This window comes from Triturus cristatus, chromosome 3_1 (assembly GCF_964204655.1).
Source record: "Triturus cristatus chromosome 3_1, aTriCri1.1, whole genome shotgun sequence".
In the NCBI taxonomy this organism is placed as follows: domain Eukaryota; kingdom Metazoa; phylum Chordata; class Amphibia; order Caudata; family Salamandridae; genus Triturus; species Triturus cristatus.
Genome location: NC_140583.1, coordinates 358939298 through 358951320, shown reverse-complemented (window position 1 = coordinate 358951320; position 12023 = coordinate 358939298). Strand labels below are relative to the sequence as shown.

At 42.4% G+C, this 12023-nt stretch overlaps 1 protein-coding gene across 13 annotated transcripts in view; it reads left to right on the top strand.

The window, feature by feature from the left end:
* Positions 1 to 12023, top strand: part of TCF12 (transcription factor 12) — a 692950-nt gene that overhangs the window by 242425 nt on the left and 438502 nt on the right. For all 13 annotated transcript variants that reach the window (XM_085644109.1, XM_085644104.1, XM_085644112.1 and 10 more), the window contains one exon: positions 8806 to 8908. In XM_085644109.1, the coding sequence (XP_085500235.1) occupies positions 8806 to 8908 (103 nt within the window). The remainder of the gene's footprint in view (positions 1 to 8805; positions 8909 to 12023) is intronic.

Below are 12023 nucleotides of genomic sequence, written 5' to 3'. Positions count from 1 at the left end.
CGTGCACCCACCTCCATGGACATATTTGCCCGGGGGCCCTTTTGGGGGAGCCACGCCTTGCCATTCCTTCCAGCTTTTTCATTGTGGGAGCACCGCCATAAAAAGGCTTACGGAAGAGCAAGTTGTAATATGGACAGTGGTGCTGAAATTGGTGCTGCCTCCATTCCACCTCATTTCCAACACCGCTGGCACTGGCGGTGTTGTAGCAGGCAGCTGGCGGTCCAACCACTGCACTCTTAATATGGTGGGTAGACCACGGTGGTTGGACCATCACCACGAGTAAGGAAGTTCTAGGACCGCCGTACTTGTAATAAGGCCCTTAGTATCTTGTTACTTTAAAGCACCTTGCACAGTGTTAACATGGACTCAAGTGAGTCCAACTAACTGCCAATATGTGCTTTTGCATTGTGTATTTACTCTAGATTGACATGTGGTTTGTTATTCTGCCATCTAATGGTTGGTTTTGGAAAAAGATCTAAAGGATTTTTCCATTGAGAATAACAGTGTAAGGCAGTGTATAGGTATAGGACCCATGACAGCTTTGATCATCAGCCTACAGTGCCACAGATCGTAGTCTTCATTGTCAGGTTTTATTTTCCATCTTTTGCTTTGAAAAGCATTGTTTAGACTGAATATAAAATGTCATCATACTTGAACATTTTGAAATTTAACTTTTTCAAGATGCTTAATATAGCTAAGTAACATAGAAAGCATCGAAGACCTTGATGATTGAAAAAAAGATGACAAATAGCAACTTTTCTGAATCATTCCCATAGCTTTGTCATTTGAGGTTTTAGTTTAAATATATTGAGACTGAGACGTTGACTTTCTTTTTCCTTCATATTTTTTTCTATAACTGATTTTATTACGTTTTATACTGTGAAATAGAAGTACAGCGTCTTTCAGGTGATACATATGTCCATATAATTACCAAAAGCAATAGAAATGGAAACCAGGAAACACAACTCACAAAACCAAGTGCCTCCCCCACTCCTCCTTCAGTGGCACCCCATTCCACCGGGGAAAAAAAGAATGTTTCACTTGAGAAAGTCTCTTGCCTCCCTTCTGTGTCTCCGGAGGGCTCCCCCATTGTTTGCCCAACTCAGAGCAACTCACTAGACATACCTAGGGCTCGGATCCCTGGAGGAACGATCTGGCGGAGAGGCACCCTACATAATTATTCAACTAATGGAGACCAAACTGTGTCAAAGTTTCCATCATCATTCAGTAGGCTGCATGTCAGTTTCTCTAATGCTAAACATTTTTTTAAAGAAAATAATATAAGTATATTAAAATAATTTTTTAAGGTTTTATTGTTGCAATTTTCAGAAAAATGTTATTTAATGAATAAAATATTTATAAATGAACAGTTAAGAAACTATAGTAAATCAGTACAAAAAATAGGTATAACTACTATCGCACTTAAAAATTTGCATTTAAAAAACCTTTGAAATTCACTGAAAAAGACATAGGTTTCAGAGACATTATAGATAGAAATTAGCATTTAAAAAAGCTTTGAAATTCACTGAAAAAACCATTGGTTTCAGGGGTGTTATAGCTGGCCATTTCACTCATACAAAACCATAGAAATTCCTCCGTTATAGTTAGTTCTGCTAACTATAACTTGCGTGCCCGCGATATATATATCCTACTGGCGGTAACTAGTGGGGGTAGTTCTAGTTAGGACCCAGTTTCCATAGGAAGAGCGTTTTTTAATTTGCCAATATCTTTGTCGAGGTTTGAGGAATCTTCATAAAATTTGCAAAACTAATACGCCACTCACTTCAGCTGCTGTGTTGAAAGTTTTGGGATGATCCGTCATGTCGGGCCAAGAAAAGGGGGGTTCTCAATATTTCTCCTTGTTAATTCCCATAGTAAACCTTAGACATGGCTACAGCCCGAACTGCTGAACGTAATTGCACCAAATTTGCCAAAAAGGTAGCTCTTTGTTAAATGCTGTAAATCCGTTCAATAGTCCTGAGAAATGTAAAGATTTCTCAGCTATATAACTATGGCCATGGTGGATCCGCTAACTCTCCCGATCTCGTGCCTGAGATCTGATAAGCTGCCAGCACTTAAAACCAGGAAGTGCTGGCAGCCATCTTGTGACTCGGTGTAATATCATATAGTCGACACATCATGTAGGAATGCTAACTGAACCATTCAAAAAAATATATAAAACCAGTAATGTCCGACATGTAGGAGCATATAAATGTTCAATAAAAATGTAATTTAAGACCGGATCTGAGGACATGAAACAAGTCAGTAATACAAACTATAAGAGTCTGAACAACCAGCAGCATATAAACTGGGTCCAGCACCATCTGTGTAGTTCACTAAACATTTCAGACTGGTTTCTTTAAAACCTTTGTCATGTGTAAATAGAATAGATGACCAATACTCCGGTCAAAACCTATTGGTTTAGTGTAGGCCCCCCCCCCCGCACCCTCAATACTCAACTACCAGTCCCAGAGAGGCATTATATTCTGCTCCTGTTATGACCACCAAGTCTCCAGATAAGCAAGCAGTGGAGAAATAAGAATGTTATATGGGGCGAGACCCAACATTCCAAGCAGTGCTTTTACTGAATGCAAGCTCGTTTTGCGGTGTTGAAGCCAAATTCTTCTACTAGTTCTTTAAAGATTTTCTGTTGGCCATCTGTAATCTTAACTGTGGTGTCTTATGTACTCCCTGTTTAATGAAAGCAATACACATGTAGAACTACCACTAATATAATTTTGAAAAATGTTTGGTGGACAAAACATAATTGTGGTTGGGTGATGCCAAATCTACAATAGATGATATAAAAACAATTCATAGGAAATGTTAGGCACAGATGGGTCTGTGTTTTGGAGATGGAACTCTCTTCAAAAGCAGGATATCTGTGTACAAAAATATTCCACCTTCTGTAAAAATAAGGGAGAATAAGAACAAAAAAATGATTAACGCAACAAAGTACTTAAGTATTTAGAATATAGAACTGCTTAAATAAGTGATCTGCTGCACAGAGAAAAGTTGTCCCAAGGAAATCACCTATTATAATAGTTTTTTTACCAAATGGTGCATCTATTTCAGACTTCTATAAGGTTTTTATGGAAGAAAATGAAGATTGTTTACAGAGCTGGGTAGAAAAGTTGTTCAGTTGGATAGGGTCTCTGAAAGATTCAATTCACTCAAGGGAAGACCAAGGGAGGTACATAGAATTGTCCCAGCCAAGGTAACAAAATTGGCAACGCCAAATGATCAGGGTTTCTAGTAGGGGTTCCAGATGTGTAGTAGGAATACATGTTTACTTCTTGCTGGCTTTCAATGTATTAGAGAAAAATATATTCAGTTTAAATTATATGTTAATTAGTAATTATAGCTAGAAATATTCTAGACCAGGGATAAAAGAGGAGGAGCGCACTATCATCTGGGATTGGTGGAGGGGATTTAACAAAGCTCGCACTTTTGACTTGCATATATATCAGGCAAGAGAAAGCATGGAGAAATACAAAAGTACTTTGGGTTTTTCCACTTGGATGCTGTTGATCTGACCTTCCACGTGAGGAGCACTTTCAGCCAGGTGCTGTTTACGCGGAGGACACGGTAAAGCACACAGGACGGGAAATTCCTCTGATAATGGCACCAGCTGAATTAAAATTCAGGTCGGGCTATTGGGAAAGAGCTTACCCATCAGCCCTCATTCTGTTACTTTTAATTCAGAATAATTCTGTGCTCAGGGCAAGCTGACCTCTTCCAGCTAAAAGTGAAATGAGCCGATTGACTCATTTCACTTTTGCTTGCATCAGTGCTCGGGGCATATCTCAGCCACCCTTCGCCACCCAAGAAGCATTGATTTCAATAGGATCGGTACCCTTAGAAAGTGGAGAGACTCACTTTTCCAATGAATTTTCTCCCTAGTGCATACCTACTTTGCCGCAGGAGAGCGTACTCCATGCAGGGATCCACACCATAAAAAACAGAAATTGCTTTTGAGGGGCGTCCTCCACCCCAGCAGTAGACTTGTTCCCCTCTTCCACATTCATAGCTGTCTTTCTGTACACTATGGGGGGCAGATAGGGGTCCTAACCCCTAGTCTGCCCCCCGGGGCAGCAGAAAAGTCACTATACACCATGGAAGCCTTGGGTACCATTGAGGGAGGTAGTGCGCCACCACTTCATAATAGGTCGTACAGTTTTTCTGCTCCCCCTTAGGTTGGATTGAGTTCCCAGGGAGGGGCAGAAAGCCCACTAGACAATTGAGATGTCTTTTTCTTTTTTTTTTTAAAGGAGGGAGTGCCCCCTGTACTCCCACCTCTCCTCTCTAGGCACAAAAAGTTGCCCCGTTGGGTGTGGGGAGGGATAGATGAGTATGGAGGGGCAGAATGCTCACTAGAGAAACGGGTAAAAGAAAGTGTTTGCCCCCATTCATGAGCAGGCCACACCAATGCCCCACTATAGAACGGGTGCAATAGTATTTCTGCCCATTCTGTGGGTGGATTGGGGGCAGTTTTTCCCGGTCTGCCCCCCTAGTGAGAAGAAAGCCCACTGGTTATGGGGGGTGGGGGCAAGAACAGGTAGCGTCAGTCTACGCAGCCATTTGGGCCATGCTCCTAACCTGATGGGGTATCATTGTTTTTGACCCCAACCTTCAGGAATGGATAGGGTTGTTTACCCCCAATCTGTCTCCTTGAGGGGGACGGGGACAAAGTCTTTTGACACCAGGGCAGAAAACACAAGTGGTATAGGCAGCCTGCCTCACCCTGGCATCGGACCATGCCTCTACTCCAAAAGGGAAATGCTGTCCGTCCAGCCCCAGGAAGTGATAGAAAGCCCACTAGACACCAGAAACTTTACACTAGGGCCAAAGAAATGGGTCGTGGCTTTCCAACCCCTGAGGAAGGTCGCACCCTGAGCCCCTAAAGCTCAAACAGTCTTTCTGCTGCTCCCCAACGCCATCTCGGGATCCTAAAGCATTCCATGGCAAGCGAAAGGCGGTGTTTATATCTTTTGGATGACGTTTTTCCAAAATGGGCAGTGGTGGGGGAACAAATTCAAATTTCCTCTCACTTTCCATTCCGAATGGTTACACCATTCAAGCACACGGTCAACCAGCGTTCAGGGAAACCTACTAAACCTAGACATTAGTGACAACTAAATAAACAGATAAGAGTAGTGTGATGCGCATAGATTACGCATTGCCCTTCAAACTTAGGCTAAAATCATATTGCTCCCTCTCACTTGTACTAAAATCATGTTGCTCCCTCACAATCATGCTGCTCCCTCGCAGCTGCCAGGATCCCCAAAATTCCTTCCAGGTGTTCCCACTCTTCTCCCAATAACAAGGATTTGCAATGCAACAGGTCTCGCATTTGCAAGAGTTTGAGCTTATGGCGTTGTAAATGACAATGCCTTTTATTTATGTTTTGGGTTTTCAAACTTAAATAAAAGGCATTGTCATTTACTATGCCAATAGCTTAAATTCGCGTAAATGCAAGACCTATTGCATTGCAAGTGCTTGTTAAAGTCTGACATGGTTTTGGTCCTCCGGGACCTGCATAGGACAGTCCTTATTTAAATGATCAAGAGTTAAGAGTGCAGGTGAGAGAATTGTATCTCTGACCTTTCAGGCAAAGAACACCAGTGAGAGAACACGAGATAGGGAGAGAAAGATGCAGAAATAGGCATGGGGTTGATGATGGGTGAGATAATGGGGGTGGGAGAGCAAGACGCTCCAAAAAGGGGACTAGAGAGAGAAAAGAACAGGGGTGAACAATAAGGAAAAGGGGAGGTTGATCAGGGGGAAAGAAAGGAAGCAATTGGCGGGGCAGGAAAGCCAGCAGAGAGAAGACTGAAGAGAAAAGATAAAGACGCAAGTGTGTAACAACAATACAAAAGAACGAGCAAGAGATAGTCCACAGGGATGCTGGGCAACACTGAAGGGTGCAAGAGATAACAGTGCAAAAGAGATAATGAAAGGGGAAGGTCTGATATTGGAGAAGAACATATGAAAGCCTCCACATCCATGACAAGAGAAAGGATGAACAAGTGACAGTAGACGGGAAGGAGGAAATGTGACCGGCAGCAAAAGACAGGGAAGAGAAAAAGAGAGAGAATTTAACTAGTAAGAGAAGAAAAAAAGAACAGCAAAGACAAAAAAAGTGTGTGGATATTTTGAGCCTTACAGTGTAAATGAGTTCCGTCTGAAAGCGGAAATAAGCAATGGCCGATTTTCTATACATGTATGCACTGCACTCAACACGTGATAGATACAGAAGAGTTAACAAACAGAAAAGTGCATGGAAATGTGTGAAAAAAGTAGTTTCTTGGCCTGCCCACGCTTGTCAGCATGACTAGAAGCAGTTGTGTCCTTCCGTCACTTGCAACCCACCAGACTTGGCCTGGGGGCATGCCATAATGGGATAGGCATGTGCAATTCACAATAAAATAATCAGGACAGGTCCTACACCGCTTATGTCTGCGTGGTAAGAGTTTGCGACCCTGCTTTTATATATTGTTTCTTTCGGCAGTTTAGCTTCCAAGCAGTCTGCGTTTTAAGACAGGAGAAATCAGATAGCTTAGTTGTTTGGTTCAATTTACTCACATTTGTGCTGCAGCCCAATGTGAGCACCTGACGTAATCCCCTCAACACCGAGTATAGGCAGATTCAAGAGCCTTCGTGTCGGCAACTTAAAACAAGCTGCTACAGCCGGAGCATGGGGATCTCTTATCTTTATGGGGCCATGTGTTTGGCCCCATAAAGAGAAGAAACTGCTTTGCGACACATGCAAAGCAGGCCACCAAGTCGGCTCGGAGGCGAAAGGGCATCCACAGAAAACTCTCATTTCCAATGCAGGTCACTGTTTACCATAAACAGTGATGCTGGCCAATGGAAATGAGGGGCGGGACTTAAAGCCCTTTACTGAAAGTCCTCTCCTACAAAATCTCTTGCGAGGCCGAGCAGGGCTCTGCCCTGCAATGCCATGCGAGACCTAAAAACAGTGCCCCACTTGTATGGCTGGCCATATTGTACACACGGGAACAGATCAAACCGGGGACAGTCTTGATTTGGCATTTCCCTTGTTTGGTCCATCCCTATTGTGTCACACTAAATGCACATTTGAGCATGTTCCCCACGAGAGATCCCTTACTAACATTATGATCCGGACACGTCTGACTTCATATTCCATGTCACTTAACATGGCAGCCCTACAGTTATAGAATTCGATTACTTAAAACTCCTTTCAAGATGGATGGAAATTCATGTGGAGGCTGCAGACCAGCTTCATGGACCATGGTATGCCACAAAATGGAAAGCATTTACGGAGTAGTCTTTTTAACACAAGTTATAGGATTTTTCACCTTTTCTTAGTGAAATCCTGTGCTTGTTAAATTTGGAAGACCCTCATCGGGCAAAGCAACTGTGTAGTCTTCTGATCATACATGTACTATAATATTGCAGTTCGGATATTCAGGCACATTAAGGTGTCACAGAGAAATGCAGTTTTGAAACGTTTCATTGGTACGACTCCAACTTTAGTCCCACCATCAAGAGTGGGATGCTGTTTTTCAATTCATGCAGTGCATGTGAATCTGAAAATGGGAAAATGAAAGTTAGTTGTAATAAAAGTTTTGCAGCCTGACACTGGTCTAGAGTTACACAAATCCTTCCTTCTCCTCAGACACAATTAATGTACAGTTTGTTTCCCAAGCTGTTTAATTGAATCCAATAGAGTTTGACAGTTTTACTCCAATTTAACCATTCGGGACTATAGAATGTGAAGATGGCGATGACCGTGTGGAACATTATGGGTTTATAATCTACAACATTTTGAGTCACAAAGGCTTTGCCGTTGGTCAGTGTACAACTTTTGGTATTCAGTTGGTTTTTTCTTACTCCTGATGCGTATGCTTAATAATGCAGTAGCTTCAAAAACACCAGCATATGGGCAGGAGACAGTGAGGGCTATAGACAGGTGTGCACATGCACAAGTACTAGTACAGAGACCTTTACCCACCCTGCAGCGCCATGTTAAATCATTGCGTGAGTCACTATTGCTAGGATTGCATGTTGATAAAGCATCTTAATATGTGCATGGGGAATTCGTTAAGATGACTTTTTCTCAGTTTGCCATTGCTCTTCCACAGTTGTGCATACCTGCCCCTCAGTTTTTTTGGACGGGTTGATCGTCCACTAATGTGTTACTTTAGCATTTGTGGGAGCTATGTGAAAGCAAGGCATAGGATTTGAGGTGAGATATCAAATCTGTGTTTAGTTCTTCTGGAGTAAAGATGATGAGAACCCTTTGCCGCGGTACTATTACTTGGACCAGAATGCCTATTGGCAGATGGGCTGTTTTTGGTAACGTCCCTGTGTTGGGGATCCCACTGACCTTAACGCCTTTGACTATTTCTCTGTGAAATGTTGGTACATCCCAGTTTAATGGCGTTTTATGGTGTACATATGTGTACCTGCATGGGGTTTAACCTTTTATTCCATTGCACGTGGATTTGGATTCTATGTTATTGTGAGATTTATGGCAATAGATAATTTTGAACTGGTTGCAGTCATATGTATTCTTTTAGGTGGAAACGTGCATTTGTACACGCCCAGGTGGCGACTTGTTTGTTGGTTACTGTACGAAGTTGTTTTGCAGTCAAAGTCGGGAGGGCATGCCTCCAGAACGCACCAGCAACAAACTCTTAAGAGTTTCCTGTGACAGTGAAAAATTGCAGCATTATACATTAATTAGGATAGTGTCATTACGCTCAATTAGCAGAGCTGCCAAATAATCTTCCTAATCCTCTGCTCTTCTCTCCCCAGGGGTTTGCAGACAGCCCTCATTACGGCGATCACTTGAATGACGGCCGATTAGGGCCCCATGAAGGATTGTCGCCGACACCTTTCATGAACTCCAGTCTGATCGGTAAGTCATTCTTCAGGAGATGCTGCTCCCTGACCAGCTGTGCTCTGAAGGAGGCGAGCCCCCCTACCTGCCTGTCTGTGCCCCCCTCCTCAGCTCTTGGAAAGGGTGCTCTCCCCTCTTTCACTGCAGAGCAGTCGGAAATGGGGATGGGAAGGGGAGAGGTACAAGATGGTTGAGATGTATGCATTGTTAGGAGAATGAAAATGTTTTATGCGACTCTTTTACGCTTTGAAAGTCTGTTTCTTGTGATGAGGTTTGACGGTTGTTTATTGTTATTGCGGAATGTGTAAGAAGCACACACCTGACATTGTGGTTGCAATTCCCCCTTTCTGCCTCTAGATAAAAGTGCATTTTGCAACTTTAAGTGTAATTGCAAGCATACCTGTTCACTGAGGGTGTTTTCCATTCTTAAAATGACCTATGATTCCTTTCACAGTTAAGTAGTCTATTTGCCTAATGTACATGTGAGATGTTAGTAGTCTCACTGTTCCGTAAAATATATAATCAGTGTTTTTATCCAGTATCCTTTTCATGAGTTTGATTTTTGGATTGTTGATTTTTCACCAAACTCTTTCATACCACTAGAATGTACAACTGGGTTGTACTGGTGACAGATCTTTCATTATGCACTGAAACATGTTGATTACATACAAGGCCCGCAGTTCGTTTTGATTGCCAGGGTCAACATCAGTTCAGATTGACAACATATGGAGTAAAAAAAAAAGAATTGCGATTTTTATAAATAAGTTGCAAATGTGTTTGGAATACAGGGCTGTAACAAATGAGTGAATTTTATTACAATTGACATATATTCGCACTACCTACTCACTTCTCCATAAAACCGAATTGTACTCTGATGTGTGATGGCAAAGTTTGGAAGTCATCCCACAAATTGTGCTACTATGGCATACTAATAGCGTATTGTATGTTATACCTTTGCTTTGACAAGATCAAAATGTAGCTACTTACAATGCGGAGTGTACAATGATAGCGTATAAAATTCTGGAACATGCTAGCTACACTTACTTTTATCACAGTAACATGAGCAAAAAATAAATGTGGATTAATACTGATAGACTATTAAAAAATATACCAGGATCTCTAATTATATATGTTCAGCTGAAAGATACCAGAAACAAATATCTTTTTTTCAGGTGATTACTTTCGTCATTCGTTTTGTTTGCGTCAATGTGGTGTGCGAATAGGTTTACAAACACAGCCTATCGGGTCTCTCTCCGGACCTTCTATCTGCTAGGACGTGCGCTATTAATACCAGTCACTTATTTCTTTCTTTTAACCTGTGGCCTAATAACCTTAATTTTTTGTTGTTTGTGGTAGCACAGATTCATTTGGGCAAATGCCATGTCTAGCCTGTTTCTTATCCGATGGCTTGACCTGCATAGTGGAAGCGCATGACTATATAGGTTGACATTGTTTTACCCGGATATTGGGTTTCTTGTGTGTGTGTGTGACCTATTTAGCTTTCCTCTTATAGCCCTTTAAAATGCAGGCTTGGTAACCTAAGTGGATTACTTAAATCTAAATCCCGGTGGTCTGCAATTTCTTCTGGAAACCTTTCTGCTTTACTCGGTCTTTGTTTACTTCCTTAATCTTTATCTAAGGCAGTCAGCAGCCGTGGAACTGAAACAGATTTGCTCAGAAACTGTCTAACAGTGTAAATGTTATGTAGTTGATTTGTGTATTTTGTGGCACTTTTGCACCCGAGGTCGTCTTCAAAATTAGCCATTTTGCTAACATTGTTAGATATACGCCCTAGTGAATTTATTCTCCTTGCCCAATAGTTTTATAAAAATATTTATTGTGAACCCCTTTGTTGATGAACCTGGGGAAAATAATCATTTTTTTGTCTGCAGGCATATAAACTCCCATAATACTCGATTGATGTGTAATGAATGCCTCCAAAAAATTGCATGTACTGCATTGGACACAATTTGGTGACAGTGGCTTGCAAGAGAAAGCTATATATCAAACTAAAACGTTTTCCGCAACTACTGCTACATGTATTTCTGGCTTTGAGCCCCACTCATCCCTCTAACCATCCTTGCTCCCTAATGACCAGTGGGACATCACACTTCCATTCTTATGCACGGCTAACCCAACAAAAGTAAAACATACGGCAACTTTGCTCCTGTATCTTTGATGTTGGAAGTACTTTTTACATTGCTATGAGTGACAAACTGGCTATGGGATCATTTTATTTTTAGGAAGATAACCCTTGAGAAATTACTAATAACCTAAAAGCCAGGCATGAAAAAAATCAGCCTGCCCGATTATGGGTACCAGAGACAAATTGTTCTAAATATAAATTGAGATAATTTTGTGGAGAGCTAAACTTCTAAAGGCAACTAGGAAGAAAGAGTACGTGTGTATGGTTTTATAAGCTTTACATTTTGTTCACATGATCCACAGGTGTATATTACCTCCTCGACCCAGTCATAACAAAGGAGGTATATTCCACTGACAGGAAACAAAACTGGAAACGCTTTTAAGCTCCACCCACCCTCCTGCCAGGGGCTGTAAGAACTTAGCCAGAAAAAAGCACTGCCTGTTTTGTTTCCTGTCAGTGGACATGACGGGAGATGCTAGGTATTTGTTGTGCACTAACCGTGTTGCTGGACGTGCTTCAGTTTCCTCCTTTGCTAGGTTCTGGGGGTGCTTTTGGGCCTTCGAGGGAGCAACTGGTGTTGGGATGCTTTGCCTCCTGGACTCCGTAAGTATCTCCAGGTGCCGGACTTGCTGGGCTTGTCGGATCCCCGGTGGTCTTCAGTTCTTTTTCTTTTGTTCCGGGAAATGTTTTCACACCTGGAACCTCTGGTTTTCGATTGCTGTGTGGCGCAGTATGGGTGCTCTCCCTCACGCTGTTGATTGCTGGGAGTTCAGCGGGAGGGCTTTGCTCTGTTCCCCTTTGCCACGCCGCTGTGGTTGGGTGTGGGGGGATTGTTGCCTGTGTTTCTGTATGGTGACGGATTTGGCTCCCGCTGCGTTTTACGTCTGTGGGAGCCACGGTGCTGCTGTTCTGCTTGTCGGGGGTTGGCGTGGTGTAGACTGCGTCCCTTGGTGCAGCGGGTGCCGCTTTCCCCTGTTGAATCCCATC